Source organism: Notamacropus eugenii, chromosome 4 (assembly GCF_028372415.1).
Source record: "Notamacropus eugenii isolate mMacEug1 chromosome 4, mMacEug1.pri_v2, whole genome shotgun sequence".
Taxonomy (NCBI): domain Eukaryota; kingdom Metazoa; phylum Chordata; class Mammalia; order Diprotodontia; family Macropodidae; genus Notamacropus; species Notamacropus eugenii.
Window position 1 is genome coordinate 94,889,978 of NC_092875.1, and position 17,080 is coordinate 94,907,057.

Here is a 17,080-nt window from a genome sequence, read left to right on the forward strand (position 1 = left end):
TATATCCCTGACGCATAATAAGGGCTTAATCAATGCTTGTGGTTTTGCTGACTGAGGAGTGAGAATGAACTTAAATAAAATCACAGTGCTAAGTTAGTTTCAAAATACATTTTGATGGTGTGCATCCCCAGACTTACAGCACCAAAGGCGGCCATTATGAAGCTTAATGGAAGTTAGAGTTTGGCACGGCAGGTGAAATCTCCTGATCACTTTCAGGGTACTGACATTCCAAGCAATGATTACTCCATCCAAACTGCATGAATAGACTTCACTACTGCTGAAAGAAAATTTTAGGACTCACTGTTGTGTATACTTTAATTCAAGAGAGAATATAAGTCATCCCTGGATAAAGCTGTATGTAAGCCATGGGAACAGTAAACAAATTACATGGAGAACTAGGGTTGAAACATCAATGCTAAGAAATAAGAATGGCAATGTGGGATTGCCAAAAGTTTACTTAAACTTAATTAAGTCAAGGCATGACTGTCGGTTTGATAGGGTGACGGCTGCTTACTTTCCCTGACTACGCCTCTGCCTTCGATGCTTACTAATTACATGTGACCTTGTATAAGTCACTTGGCCTCAGTTTCCATATCTGTAAAATAAGGGGCCTGGACTAGATGACTTCTGAGGCCCTTTCCAGCTTCTGGTCTATGGACCTGAGATTCTAGGATTCTTTGTGGGCAGTATTCAATGTCATATTAGAGGGACTTATTAAACTCCTATGGCGATGATGTTGGTGATAATAGTAACAGCTTCCATTTCTAAAGGACTTTTCAGCCCTTTGAGAGATAATATTATATGATTAGTAATATTATTGATATGCATTTTTAAGATGAATGAACAGGCCAATCTGGTGGATTTAGTCATTTACAGGACTGTAGAGGCAGTGGGATAAGGTGAAAAGTCAGTCACGGAACCAGGAAGGTGTATGTTCATGTGCAACTGGCACAGTGAAAGGACGGCCGGCTTTGGAGCCAGGAAGGTCTGAATTCAGGCCCCACCTCTGATACTTATTGGCTGTGTGACCCTGGACAAGCCACCTATTCCCTCATTGCTCTGTGTGAATTTCCAAGATTATAAATAGTATTAAAGATGTTGACTTACATGGATAGAGGGAGTTTCCTATGCCAATGAAAACATTAGGTTAGTCCCTCACACCTCTCCCTGTCCATACCACTAATAAGTGGGGCAGTCAGGCCTCAACTTAGTTATCTGACAACAGACAGTGGAGGGCCCCTTTCTCTAATACAGGAATTATGAATATCTTTTTGTGTCATGGACCCCTCTGGCATCTGGTAAAGCCTACAAGCTTCTTCTCAGAACCGTGTTTTAGATGTATAAAACACAATATAGAGGACTACAAAGGACTGTATTGAAATAGATTTATCAAAATATTTTTTTAAAAAACAAGTTCATAGATCCCAGGCTACACAAACAAAACCCCGAATAACTGAAAAGCTAAAGATATAACTTATAATGCTGAAGTTTAATTTTTAACATGAACAATAGTTAGATACCCAAAAATGAGCCTTACAGGATCAGATTTTAATGAAGACAACACATTACCTTTTCACCCTGTTTTTGTTTAATTTTCACATTAATAACTTCTAGTTGGTGAACTCATTTGAACAAAACTTCCATTATTCAAAATGAAAGACTGTCTCATGGTGGGAAGGAAGTTAAGTGTTAACACAGTCAAAATATCACTGAGTGGTGTCAAGTTACTGGGCATCTATGTCTGGCTCTGCTATTGATTTGGACAAGTCCCTTCACCTTTCTGGGCTTCACCATCTTTATCTGTGACCTATCGGGGTTGGACTAGCTCAGAGGTATCAAAATTCTGGCATTCTTGAATCAAATTAAAATGTAACTGGGAAATGTTTAACAACAATATATAAAAATACACTACCAGCATAGATAATGTGAATTTGTAATTTCCTAAATCAATATGCAGTCCATAAGGATGCATTTCTATTTGAATTTGATACCATTGGATTAGATGATCTAGGGTCCTAATAGAATTAAAAATTCTAAGATTTGTTGGCAAAGGGAAAAATGCCATTCAGACAAATTGCTGCCTATTTTTATAGCCATGAAGACAATTTAATTCAGATTATGACCTCTTTCTGGAAACAGATTTCAAAACATTTTTCTTTTTTTAGTATTTTGTTTCTTATTAAAAGCCACTCGTCTTATTTCACTTCTTCAGCCTTAATTTACCTAGATCCCTTGTTTCCATCTTCTACAATTAAATCCATGATGCTCGAGCGATGATCAGTGAGCTGCTTGTTACAGGACATACTATGGATGTTAATAATGTAAATAATCGAGTCCTGAGAGCCGATCCAGACTTGATTCTGCTCTGCCATCAGCATGCAATTCTGCAAGATGCAAAGAGATTGAGAATTTTCTTAACAAATGAATAAAACTGAACATTATATCTAGAGATATGGGTTCAAAATTTTTGTCTGATTGTATAACCTTAAAACAATTTTCAAAAATGAATGATTTTTAACTTGTATTAAATGGTATTAATAGATGCAAATTATGGAAACCAATTAAATATTGCTTTTCACTTAACCATTTATAAAGGACTACAGTAAATGGAATTATTTCATTTCTGTGTTCCATGATGGTTCTATCTATTAATACAGATAATATGATTTTAAATTTTATCATGGAGGTAGGAGGAAGCCACTGGAGTTGATTGAATACGGGAGTGAGACAGTCAGACCTGTTTATTTGGGAAGATCATTTTAACAGCTTATTGGGGAATAGAGTGGCGTGGGGAGAGATTTGAGGCAGGCTGACCCACCAGCACACTATTACAATAGCCCAGGCACGAGGTTATGAGGATCTGCACCAGAGTGGCTGGTTGTGCTGTCAAAGGAAGTGTATATGAGAGATATTGAGAAGGCAGAATCAACCAACAATCAACTGGCTCTGTGTGTGTGTGTGTATAGTAAGAGAGAATCAAGGATGACAAGCAGATCACAAGCTTGGTAAAAACCAAGAGAAAACTCCCCTTTTTGTGCTTGTGAAGTTGATTTTTTTTACACCAAATGTTTTATTCATCATTATTATATTTCATCTTAAGAGACTGAGTTCAAACTTCTAGCTAACCAAGAACTTTTTGAATCCTGAATGTCATGTAAAGTCTCTATTTTGTATTACTTATAAATATATCATGCATGCCATTGTGCAATTTACCTAAGTAACTGATAATAACCTGAGTAATACATAATCTAATAACCTAAGTAATAAAGATACTGTGTGTGTTCATCTTTTGTTGCCAAAAAAGACCGTGCCATCAGAGAAATAATGACATGACTTGCACTTGACTTTGTTTTGAGTGAGGGAGGGCTGTGCAGGTCACCAGCCTCACTTCTCCTCCAGAGTCATCTGAATCCAGTGACCAGATATTCATCAGAATGACTGGAAATGACCCAGCATGAGGCAATTGGGGTTAAGTGACTTGCCCAAGGTCACACAGCTAGTGGGTGTCAAGTGTCTGAGGTGAGATTTGAACTCAGGTCCTCCTGACTCCTGCACCGTACCACCTAGCTGCTCTAGGTCAATATAGTGGTCACAGGGATCCATTTCTATTTAAACCTGACACCACTGCTTGAGACAACCACTAACACACTATTCCTAAAGGACAGACAGGTCTGACAACATCCTCCCCTGTTCAAAAATAACCACTGGCTCTCTACTACCCTTATGACCAAATACAAACTCCTAAAGTTTAGCGTTAATACAACAGGGTCAACTACAGATCTCTGGGACACTCAAAGATTTCCCTCCAGGATAACACCAGGTCATTAATTACTACACTCTGAGACAAGATTTTGGGGTGGGAGGAACAAGTGAGAGAAAAGAACACCCTAGCATTTGTCCAGATGAAGTCTCCTTCCACTGTTGTATCATGTGTCTATGTCAGATTTGTTGTCCATTTCCCCAAACTTATCTACTCTTTTGTTCAGCTGATTTGTAGTATATTTTCTTCACAATCTAAAAGCTCTCTGATTTTATGGTTCTTGGACTGGCTTCCATGAGCATATTTTCTTGTTTTTTAATTTTTTAATATATTTATTTAATATTCTATTTCCCCAAATTATATGTAAAGATACTTTTGTTTTTTAAAAAGTCTCTACATCCCTCCTTCCACTCCACCCTTCATTGAGAAGGCAAACAATTTGATATACATGTGCAGTCATGCAAAACATATTTCCATATTAGTCATGTTGTGAAAGAAAACACAAATCAAGAAAAAAACAAGAAAAATAAAGTTTAAAAAAGTATACTATCTGCATTCAGACTCCATCGGTTCTTTCTCTGCACATGAATAGCATTTTTCACCATAAGTCCTTCAGAAATGTCTTGGATCATTGTACTGCTAAGGCCAGCAAAGTCATTCACAGCTGATCATCGCTGCAGTACTGCAGGTACTGTACACAATATTCTCCTGGTTCTGTTCATTTCACTTTGCATCAGTCCATGAGTATATTTTCTTAACATGTAATGCAATTATTCAACATTACACTTCTCACATTCAGTCCCCTTCCACACACTCAACCTCACACTTATCTACTCTGTTTTCACTGAATGTCTTGTCTTCTTGTACCTGGAATTCACTCTCCTCCTCACTTCTGGCTGCCAGAATCTTGTTCTTCCTAAGAAGCTTAGCCTGGGGGAGACTTGAAAAAATTCATTTCCCTCCTTTCCTTGCTGAGATGTGGGAACCACAGGGTAGAGTACTGCATAAGTGAAGGAACATCCAGCAGGAAACCAGGTTAGTAAAGGGCTTTGAGATTATGGCATATGAAGGACATTTAAGGGAAATGGAGATGTTTAGCCAATAGAAAAGAAGACTTAAATCAGGGGCTCTTAATCTTGAATCTGTGGATGGCTTAACAGGAGGTTCATGAACTTGGATGGGGAAAAACATTACATTGTGATAAAAAATTTGATAAACTAATGTTTTTGTGGCCAGAAATAGCTGATGTTTTCCAAGCATCCAACTTGTAAGCAGTAGTATAACCTAGACCTGGAGAAAATGAATAACTAAATGGATAACTAAAATAATAACTTAATTTTTTAATTTTTTTATTAGTAGCATGCGACTGTTGTTCACTTATCTATCATTTGTTGCCAAATTTTTGGTCTTTGATCAGATCAAAGGCAGATGAGTCCAAGAGACAACACCTGCCCCACCTCCCTATTAGACTCACAACTACAAATACTGCAAATGCAAATTCATTATGACTAATGAAATTACTGCTGAGGCTAAATCTGGGTTGTCAGAGGTCTTCTGGGTGAGAGAGGTATCACTGGGTCTATAACTGCCTAATGCATTGCTAGTTTAGTGTAGTAGTTCTTAAATGGTGGCCCAAGATTCCCAGGAGCCCTCCAGGGAGGCTGTGGTTTTGTCTCTTTTATTACATAGGTTTTTAATAATGGTGGGTTTTTGTCTTTATTACTGATATCAATTAACATAATTAACCAGTGCTATTTAACATACATCCCTAAACACTGAACTTACTACCAAAAGTATGAGTGGCAGAGGGAGTGGATTAGATTCACCCAATGTGTCAGCACACTCAGGGATGGGCATTGCCATTAGCTCTTCTCTGAGGTAAAGGAGATGGAGAAAATGAGAACCAGAAAGATGACATGACTTCTCCAAGGTTAACAAGCTAACTAGTGAGGGACTCTGGGAGAAGAAGGGGAGGGCCAATGATAAGTCAGTCTTCGGGTATGCTGGCACGATAGCCAATGTTACATGCCTGGGACCAAAACAAGAACAAGAATCTGACTGATTAAATTATCAAAGATGATTCTTCAGATTGGAAGACAAGCAACTACTCTTAGCATTCAAGACATCAACATATAAAAAAATGTACACAGTCTAAGCACAAAAGACTGATGCTGCTCACTCATAAGGTGATGGCTTTATTTTGTGAATTTGATTGGAGTCGTCTGAGATTTAATCCCAAAAGCACAAAAAAGTAATTTAAATTTCTGTTTTAAATTACTGGACAGAAAAATATGAGCAAAGTGTTTTATATATGCCATCTCATTTTGTCCTCCCAACAATCCTGTGAGGTAGGAGCTATTATCATCTCCATTTTACAGATGAGGAAACTAAGTCTGAAAGGCTAAGTGACCTGAACAGGGTCACATAGTGAAGAGATGACTGAGGTAGGATTTGAATTTATATTTGCAAAACTTTTAAGAGCAGAAGCCTTAGATTTGAGTCTCAACTCCCAAACTTACTGGATATGTAACTCTGGGAAAATGATTTCATTTCACCTTTCCATGCTTCAGTTTCCTCACCTGTAAAATGGCGTAATAACATTTTCTCCACCTGTCTCACAGGGTTTTTGTGAAAACGTAACTTGTAGCATTTATGAAGTACAATATAAATATGAGCTAATATGGCGCAAAGGACAAAGCCCTCGGCTTGGGATCAGGAAGATTCATCATCACTAGGTGGGTGACTCTGGGCAAGTCACTTCACCCTGTTTGCCTCAGTTTCCTATAAAATGAAGTAGAGAAGGGAATGGAAAACCCACTCTAGTTTCACTGCCAAGAAAACCCCAAATGGGGTCATGAAGAGTTGGACTCAACAAGACAACTACAAAAACCCTCTCTTATTTGGACAGCTAGGTGATGTAGTGTTGATCCTGGAGTCAGGACAACTTGAATTAAAATCTGGCCTCAGACATGTACTAGCTGTGTGACCCTGGGCAAGTCTCTTAACTCTGTTTGCCTCAGTTTTCTCATAAAAGTGTAATGAAGCCAACTTAAATGAATCAGAGTATTTCAGATTTAAGTTGGATAATTTAGTAAATTAAAAGGAGTTACATGATATTGTGGAATATTATAACATGTTGTTTTGGTTGTTGTTAACCTTCATTCTTGAAGAGGACCTATGACATCATGAGTTTGTGATGTCTTGGCATGTGCTCAAACTGACTTTAAGTGAGGCAGGGCTGCTAAAGTCCTCCTTCTCTCCTCCTGAGTCATCAGAGTCCAAGGACAAGACAAATGTCACGATGGCTGGCGATGGCCTGGGATGGAGTGGCTGACCTGGCCTTTCTAAATCCAGGTCTTACCCAGGCTTCAATCTGATGAAGCAATGCCCATTCAATAACTAAGGGCTAGGTAAGAATTGAGATAAAAGACAGCCTAATTTACCCTCAAAAAATGTCAATCTAGGAGGAGACGATCCTTAAAAGTTCTGGCCAGAACAGAAAACAATTGCTATTTACACTCATTCTAATATTCTGGAATAAAATGGATCTGATTTTCACCCCCAAACTAAGGCTAGTTTATATTGGGACCTTGTCTAAAATTTCCAGAATTTGAGAGAAGAAATGCTGACAAGTTGGAAAACAGGAGTGAGGAGAGGACAGTAGGTGGGAAAGACTATGTCCTCCTTGTTACTCACCAACTTGGCAGTGCCTACTTTAAAGGACTGCTGATGGATTGTCCAGGAGGATGCATCAAACACAATCACTTTGCCTTCACTTAAAGCGCACCACAGCTTGGGATGAGCATCTTCAATCTTTTCTGCTGGATCAAGATGTCCTATAAAAAAAAAGGAAGTCAATCCAGAAACCACAAGAGAAACTTATCACTGCACTACACACAACAAAAAAAAATGCTAAATGATTTCTCATAGTCAAATCTTTTCAGAGGTAGGAATCCATCAATTCCTCAAATAATTATTTTTAATTTAAAAAAGACCAAAATCAGGTTTCTCTTTTATTCTATTGCCCAAGTCTCTTTTTGAAATCTTGTTCATCACTAACAGAGAAAATGATTAGTCACAAGATAAAAAGAAAGGCAGGCACATGATGGTGATTCTGCTTATCGAAGCACTTGTGGGTACATATGTTCTGCCATGTTCAATCAATCAACATGTTAAGCACCTACTATGTGCCAGGCACTGTGTTAAGGGCAGGGGGATACAAAAAGGGGCAAAAGACAGTCCCTACCCTTAAGGAGCTTACAATCTAGTGGGGGAGACAACATGCAAATAAATATATACAAACAAGCTATATACAGGATAAATAGAAAATTATTAGCAGAGGTAAGGAACTGAAATTAAGAAAGGCTGGGAAAAGTTTCCTATAAAAAATGGAATTTTATTTGGGACTTGAAGGAAGCCAGGGAAGTCAGTAGGTAGACTTGAGGAGGGAGAACATTCCAGGAAGGAGGGGATAGCAAGTAAAAATGCCCAGAGCCAAGAAATGGTGTGTGTTGTTTGTGGCCAGTGTCACCAGATTGATGAGTACATGTTGGGAGTAAACCAATTATAGGGAAAACAAAGATTAATTTTTTCCCATCTGAGCTCACGAACCATGTACCCCAGTTAAGAACTCCTGAGTGAGATGGTCACTGAGGTCACTTCTGACTGTGACATTCTGTGACTCTTTTATAGCATAACATCACAAGGATTTGAGGTTTCCTTTCAAATTGTTGGACATGGCACATATGTGCAACAGGAGAGATAAAACCACAGGTTATAGAAGTGTCCTTGAATACATGCACCTGGACCACACTTACACTGATTCTCACGTGTTTTCTTCCTCATCACCATCATCACTGATATTTTATAGTGGTTTAAGGTTTACAAAGCACATTATAAATATTATCTCATTTGATCCCCATGACAACCGTGAGAGGTAGCTAGGTGCTATTATTATTCCCATTTTATAGCTGAGGAAAGTGAGGCAAATGTGCCCAGGGTCACAGAGAGAGTTAGGTACCTGAGGCCAAATCTGAACTCAGATCCCCCTGATTCTAGGTCCAGTGCTCTATCCACTGTAGTGTTGTTCCAACCTAGTTGTTCCAATTCTCCTCCATCTTAAAAGCAACTTTGCCTGAACATGACTACTTGTCTATTTGAAAGGAAGGCATATACTAGAATAAAAAGAAATACTCTTTTGGACTAAATTCAGTGAACAGAAGGTACTATGCTCCTATGACTTTTCATGGAATTCTTTGACAAGTAAAATGAAAAAATTCTTATCAAGGAGACAGCAAGAAGCATTGTGGTATCTGTAATGTGCTGATGGCCAGTCATCAACAATTCAACACTGGATTTAAAATGAGATAATCTGCATCTAAATTCCAGCTCTGCCTCTCATTTCATGTTACCTTAGGAGACATTCCATCTCTCTGGTCTTTAGTTTATCCAACTCTAAAGAAGGAAGGTGGGACCTACTGATATCTGAGATCACTCTAGCTTTAAATCTAGGGTATTGTGATACTATGAATAAGCGATTATGAAATGCTTACCATGTACAGGGCCTTGTGCCATGTATTGGGATACAGAGCCAGACTGGAAGAAGCTTTAGCTTTAAATGCTAAGCAGCGGAGTTGGTATTTTATTTTAGACAAAGGGAGTCACTTCAGTGGGGAAGTTAAATGTTCAAACCTCTGTTTTAGGAATATCAATTTGTGTGGATGATGGTGTAGAGAAAGGAGTAACTGGAAACCAGAACACTAGTTAGGAGATTATTGCTGAAGTCCAAGCTTGATCCAGGTGATGGCCATGTTGGTGGGGATACAATAAGTGATGTGGACTCAGAATTGATACAACTCGATGCCTGATTGGCTATGGGAGATGAGTGTGACTCCAAAATCTTGAACTTGGGACAATGGAAGGATGGTGGTACCCTTAACATAAATGGGGAAGTGAGAAGGGGAAGGTTTATGGGGAAAGATGAATTTTGTTTTGGATATGTTGATGCCTGTGAGATATATGGTGGAGAAGTCCAGGAGACAGTCAGAGATGTCTCATGAAAGAGATAAGGGCAGAATATATAAATTTGGGAATCATCCTCATAGAGATGACAAAGGAACTGATGGAAACTGATTGGATTACCAAGAGAGAGTATGACGAAAAAAATAGAAGAGGATCTAGTATAGATACTTGAGGAAAATCTGTGCTTGGGGATGCAACATGGGTGGTGGGTGAAGCAGCAAAGGAGAATAAAGAAGGAACAGTCAGACAGGTCGGAGGAGACCCATGAAATAGTAATATGGCTAAGCAGGACAGAGTATCCAGGGGGAAGGAGGATCAACTGTGTCAAAAGAAGCAGGGAAGTAAAAAAGGATGAGAACTGAAAAAAGGCCACTGAATCTATCATTAAGAGTTTGTAGGTAACTTTGGAATGAGCAGTTTCAGTTGGGCGGCAAGGCTGTGAAACAGTTTACAAGGTACTGAAAAGTGAGTGAGAAGTGATGAAGTGGAAGGAGCAAGTGTAGATAGCTATATTTTAAGTGTTTGCTTAAAAAACTGGAAAAATAGGAAAGAAGATACAGGAAGATAGCTTAAGGTGATGGAAGATTCAAATGACAGTTTTTAAAAGATGGCCTATAAGGGGGATCTGGACATGCTTTCAATCAGCAAGGAAGAAGCCAGTGAAAACTCAAAGTTAGGGGGAAAAAAGTGGAGATGACTGAGCGATGATATATGTGACTTTGTTCGGCAACATTCAGCAGTATGCAAGGAGAAGCAGAGGAAGTAGATGATAAGAGTGATGTTTGGGAAAGCATGAGCAGCAATGGGCTAGGGGAAAAGGCATTTAAAGGGAGGCATCAATGGAAAATTGATCTGTTTAACTATAGGGTTGAGAATGTAAAGTGAGAAAACTGAAGTCAGAACAGAGGTGACTGGGAAAGCTGGCAAGGACAGAGTGACTAGAGGTCACAATGACCACGACACATAGTTTTAGGATGAATGAAGAAAAAGAGAGGGACAGATGGAAAGGTACATATAAACATAAGAAGTTGAGAGAAACTTTTCAGAGTTCTAGATCACGTAGGCTGACTAGTGATGGGTGATGGTGAAGTCAGAGGTATGATGACTGTTGGGCCTGACTGGGGTGGAGTGAAGGGAAGGGTGATGAACTGGTAGGTCAGGATGCTTGAGGGCACATCAACATGTACACCAATTTCCCAGTTAAGTGGAAAAGAAGAATGAGCCAGGGGCTAAACTTGAGAAGCAGGGGCGGGGGGGGGGGGGGGGGGGGGGGAGTCGAATACAAGAGTCAGCAGATTCAAACAATCTAAGACATGGATAGAATGGTGCAGATAAATGTAAGCTATTATCATCATTAATAAATGTCAAAAGAGGTAAAGTTGCTGAGTGATGTCAGCTAAAAGAGGATTTGGAAGTGGCAGGGGGAATAATGAGTATCCCAACTCCTCCTTCTGGTCAATGAGTCAGGATTTTTCAGAGAAAAGAAGCACCCAGGACTAGAGAGCGTGCCTAAGGCTGCAGCGTCTTCTGTGAGGAGACAGATTTTCATGAGTGCAAGAAGATAGGGAGGAACAGCTTCCTCCAGAACAGGCAGCCCTGCCCACGGTTATTCGACTTCTTTCCAATTCTCCATCTCACCCCAAGGCTTCCCATAGCTTAAACCATAAACTAATGTTTGTTTAAAAGTGCCGATCTCCCCTACCTTCCCCCCTCCCCCAATGCCCAACTCACCTGGTGTGTATAACAAGATATCTATGGCTTGTGGGCAAGTTTCTCCCAAGGAGGGATTTATTTTATGCTTCAGTGTTTCTGAAGTTGTTTTTGGAACTGACATAGGCACTAAAATAAATGAAGCAAAATAGTTTGAAAATTAGTTAAGTTTTCAAGAGTGGCATTCATTAATCTCCTACTACATACATATAAGGCATGATGCTAGTTGTTGAGTATACAAAGACAAGGGAGATGACATTCTTTCAGGGAAAGACAACATGTATATAGATGTTTATGAAAAAAGATATAAAGTAATTTCAAGAGGGAGAGAACATTCAACTGGGGAAACTGGTAAAGGCCTCCTGTGGTACACAGAACTTAGGGTATGCTTAGAAGGATAGTCCAATAGTCTCAAGATTTCTTCTTTCTCTACTGAACTACATTTTTTTGAGTGTGTGGGGAAAAGAGAGGCAGAAAATTTGCTAAAAGGACACGAAATATTTGTATAACAATAATTTGGATTATATAATAGCTATAGTATTAATAATGTGTAATATAATAATGAGTGGTTCCAATATATGAGGCGCAATGTATAAAGTATTATATTTTATATTATGAAAGAGGCTTAGGTGGCTTAGTAGACTGAGTGTTGGGCCTGGAGTCAAGATGACCCAAGTTCAAATCTGGCATCATTCACTAGATGTGTGACCTTAGGCAAGTCACTTAACCTCTATGCCTAATTCATGGGACAAGAAGATGGTAAACCACTTCAGTACCCTTGACAAGAAAATCCCATTGGGTGTCATGAAGGCAGACATAACTTAACAACTGAACAACACCACCAATTGTATAAAGTATCTAGCATTTGTATAGTAGTCTAAGGTTTGCAAAGTGCTTTACATACATTCTCATGCAATCCCCACAATAACCTGATGAAGTAGGTGCTACTATTATCCCCATTTTACAGATAAGGGAACTCAGGCAAACAGAAGTGAGATGACTCACCCAGGATCACATTAGTTAGTAAAGTGTCTGAGGAAAGATATGAACCCAGGTCTTCCTGACTCTGCTGGCCACCTGGCTGCCCAACACACACACTCACACACAATCAGATTTAACAGTCTTGGAAGATTCTCCATCATGTCCTAGATCCATACCCCAGGAATATAACAAACTTTCCACTGTTAAGTCTGGCCAACAAACGGGTGCCTCAGTACCCCTCAGAAGAGAATCCCCAGTCACCACTCTCTGATCATTCTGCCCCTTATGAGACGACCTCTCTGATGACGGCACCTATGGATTCATTATCTGAAGCAGGTTCCAGGGCCTTCTTCTTTGGGAGGTGCGTTCTACTATAACGCTGCTCCAAGTATTAAGGGAGGCCTCTTTCCAGTCTCTCTTGACTCTCTTACTTCCTCAAGCAAGGCAGGATGCCCTTTGTTTTCTACCTTGAAGCCCTAATTCTACTCCTTAAAGGAACACTTTATTTTTCTGGATGCCCTGGAGAGTGAAGCCTTGTTCCTCTCCTCCTGCAGAAAGGAGACCTTCCTACAAATTGAGTACAAGTGGTAGTCACTTGATGGGCATAAAAATAACTGTCTCATGCACATGCTATGCACGTCATTGCAAAACTCTCTGGGACCTGCTGGAAATGAGATTCCCAGGGCTGAGTCTTCTTGGGAATTCCTATGGTTAGTTCTGGCAAATTAGGACAATCTTTAAAGAGTTAATCATAGGTTTTCAAAAAGAAACAATTTCTATTTCTATTTTCTAGCTGATTTGCTAATTTGCATTGGAGGCTGTATAGTTTCTATTGATAGTTGTACAAAAAACAAGGCAGACTTTTTAGTGGATCATTTCACCAATAAGCAATAATACGCCAGAATAAAGAACAAGACATCAAATTAATTCAAAAGGAAAAATAATTCCTCCTAACTTCAAAACCTCCTCCATTCAAACAATCCCTAGAAAAAAAATTATTTGAGAAAATGATTTTGAATGATATAACAAAATGCCCATTCGATTAGAAACAGGATTGAATATTGCTATTCCAAAAATATTAATCTTACTTTCATTCTTCATCTTATCAAAATAAGATAATTTGGAGGCAGCATAAATGGCATTTGATGATTGGAGTGCACCAACCACAGCATCCATTAGCAGAACATTAGTCAGGGCTTGCTGGATATATTGGGGATCCTAGAAGAGAAAGAATCCACAAATCAATGCCAAATTATTCATCGGTTACAAGAGTGGCATTGCTACTTAAGGGTAAATTGTTATTATTAGCACCCCACCTAGCCTTCTCACAACCAACGCTGATTTGTAATACCTCTGTTAAAAACATAATAACTGGTTTGGCATATCTAAACACGATTCTGACAGAGAAATAAAGGATATAAATAAAAGAATAACAGTAATAAAGAGAGCCAGTATTTACATGATGTTTTCAAGGTTACACAGCACTTTATATATATTGTCTTAATTGATTCTCACAAGGTTAACCCCTGTGAGGAAGATGTGATTAGCACCCCCTTTATACAGATGACAAAACAGAGGCAGACTGAGGTTAGTTGGCTCATCCAGCATCACACAACCACTTAGTGTCAGAGGCTGGATTCAAACTCTGGTCTTCCTGACTCCAAGTCTAGCACTCCTATTCCCTCTGCTCAGTCCTGCTGTCAGGTGAGTCCAAGTTAAAACCTATCCAGTTCAGTCTTTACACTACCTACCACGTGGCTGACCTTCCCCGATGACTTTTTACCCCGATCACAGTCTGGATACCCCACCTCTCTCCTCTGTTCAGATAAATTCTTCAAAAATTAAGTATATCCAGTAATGATGTAAGCTTCTTGAGGGCGGGGGACATTCATTGTTTTGTCTTTTGTATCTCTGCCCCATGCCTTACACATAGTAGGTGTTTAATATATGCTTGTTGAAATGAATATGTCTTTGTAGAAATAATTAATAACATATTTCTATTTTTTAAAAGACATTAAACTCAGATGGAAATGTCCTGTGCATTTGAGATTTTTGTTTACATTTTTCTTGCTCTAAATTTAATATAACCTACAGTAATAAAAAATAAAACATATAACATAGCTAATAAAACCAAGTGGATAGTTCCCCAGCTGGACCGGAAGGTTATCCAGAATCACAGAATAGTGCGGTTCACAGTACTCTCCTCTTCCATTTCTGCCTCTCTACCTCTATCACTACAGAAGCAGAAAAAGGGCTACAGAGTAGGTGCCATTTTTTTGGTTATTTTTGTCCAGTTTGTGGGTAGCTGTAGCCAGAAATGTCATTACTTGATCAAGTACCTCTTTGTGCTTAGCTGGAACCACAGGAAGTTTTGAACCTGGGCACACACTCAAAGCCTTTCCCATGTAGAAAGGTCCACCTAAGCTTATTTTGGGCTGATCTCGCTGGGTCACCTCTATGCCATGAGGAGGCATCAAAGTAAAGGGGAAAGTTTGTAGTTGTGTATTGATAAGAAGAGTACCCAAGCTGCAGAAATCACACATATAACATGCCACAAATCAAAAGCTAATTTTATTCATATATTGGAAAAAAGTAGATTAACAAATGTTACAGGTATACATATAGGAAATTAATGGATTTGGGCACACTATATTTTAGTGTAAAGCTCAATGATTAGATCCTTTAGAATGGGTCCAATATTGTTGACTGAAAAAGCTTTTAAGACTTTACCAAGTATTTTAAGTGTTTACAGCCAAGTCAAGGCAGAGAGGGACAAAAAAACCAAAACAGAAACTCTGGTGAAATCTACTTTTGGTTGACCAAGACCAACACAGTCAAGCTTCTTTTTAACTTCTTCCTCTTAACCAGAACTAGAGCAGTAGAAACTGAGAATTTGAATGGGGCAACCCAAGTGATAATTGGGGGTGAGGAGGAGGCAGCTGCCAACACAGACATCAAGGTATCTGCCATCCTGTTTCCTAATCCACTTCTCTCCTAGTTCCTGGTTTTTCCTTCCACATGAGATGGTACTCGCCCAATTGCCACCAAGTCCTTTTTGGAGACAGACAGGCAATATGGTCTTTTCAAGATTTTGATAATTAAGACCTCATTGGACCTAATGCAGAAGCAGCTTGGTTATCTGCAGGAGACTGCAATGTGGACATCAGGTTCAAATGACTATTTCACAGGACCAGTGCCTAAGAGCTCAGCAGTTTGACATTCTGGCAAAAGAAACTGATATGATGAGGTCAGCAGTGACAAAAAAAACCCATAAATAAACAATTCAACCACAAATTCTCTGACCTTATAATCATCAGCCATTTTCTTTCCAGCCCACATCTCCTTCACCATCAGGTGCCAAAGATCACACTCCGTTTTAAGATTAGCCTCAAAGACCTCCTTTCTGGAAATAGTTTTAATTTTTAGAGTGGGTATCCGCAGAACCAGAAAGGCTACAGTTGTACTTTTCACTTCCTGTAATCAAGAGGGAAATAACAAAAGGAAGATTAGAGACTTCTACTGCTATCACTAAGTCAATTAGTTGTGTTGACTCTTCATGATCATAATCCCATTTGGGGTTTTCTTGGCAGAGATAGTTCAGGGGTTTGTCATTTTCTTTTCCAGATCATTTACAGATGAGGAAACTGAGGCAAACAGGGTTAAGTGACTTGCCCAGTGTCACAGATTTAGGAAGTATCTGAGGCTGGATTTGAACTCAGGTCCTCTTGACTGCAGAGCTGACATCCTATCCACTTTACCACTCAGCTGCTCCATAGACTTCCATAGTAGCCCACTCCTCAAAAAATCTTTAAGCTAAAAGCAAACACTTACCAATTTAAACTAATTGGAGAAGAAAGTAAGTTGAATTTTTGTTTGAATTAAGGAATATTTTTAAAGCTGTGCAGAGTTACCACCTGTTAATTAATACGTACTTGAAGGGTGGCCAAGGAGTTCATAGATTCTACAACTGGAAAGAACTTTGGAGGTCATTTGGCCCATCTCTCCCATTTTACAGAAGAAGAAACTGAGCCCCAGAGAAGTCAAGAGATATGCTGAGGTCACAGATAGTTAGGGGCATAGCTGGGAGATGCATCCTTTGCTACTCTAATTATCTAGAGCTGTTCTAATAATCAGGGGGAAATGACTAACAACTAACAGTTGTGAGTATACAATTTATTTCTTTTAAAGCTTTTTAAAGGAGTTTATTCCCTTAAGTACTAAAATACTTAAGATTTCTAGCATGAGGTTTGGGAAGACTGGCCTCTGAGGTCCCTTTCAGGTCTGGATCCTATAATAATAACAATGACAAAAATATTAAGGATTTGTAAAGCATTTTAAAGATTCACAAAGCGCTTTATAAATATGATTTCATTTTAGACTCACAAACACCCTGTGAAGTAGGTACTATTATTATCACCATTTTATAGTTGAGAAAACTGGGGCAAACACAGGGTCACACAGTTAGAAAACATCTGAGGCCAGATTTGAACTGAGGTCTTCCTGACTCCAAGCCCAGAGCTTTATTTATCCACTGAAGCGAATTATACAAGTAGTGTGAAGTTTCTCCATATACATTAATAAACAATTTTCCTGGACAGAAAAAAAGAT

At 39.0% G+C, this 17,080-nt stretch overlaps 1 protein-coding gene across 5 annotated transcripts in view; it reads right to left on the bottom strand.

Annotated features, from left to right (window-relative positions):
- DENND3 (DENN domain containing 3) overlaps positions 1 to 17,080 on the bottom strand; it is a 113,543-nt gene that overhangs the window by 11,793 nt on the left and 84,670 nt on the right. For 4 of the 5 annotated variants that reach the window (XM_072602955.1, XM_072602956.1, XM_072602952.1 and 1 more), the window contains 6 exons: positions 15,776 to 15,946; positions 13,561 to 13,690; positions 11,513 to 11,620; positions 7,457 to 7,596; positions 2,224 to 2,384; positions 138 to 277 (listed from right to left, as the gene is read on the bottom strand). In XM_072602955.1, the coding sequence (XP_072459056.1) occupies positions 138 to 277; positions 2,224 to 2,384; positions 7,457 to 7,596; positions 11,513 to 11,620; positions 13,561 to 13,690; positions 15,776 to 15,946 (850 nt within the window). The remainder of the gene's footprint in view (positions 1 to 137; positions 278 to 2,223; positions 2,385 to 7,456; positions 7,597 to 11,512; positions 11,621 to 13,560; positions 13,691 to 15,775; positions 15,947 to 17,080) is intronic. The other variant, XM_072602953.1, reaches the window with a different exon arrangement.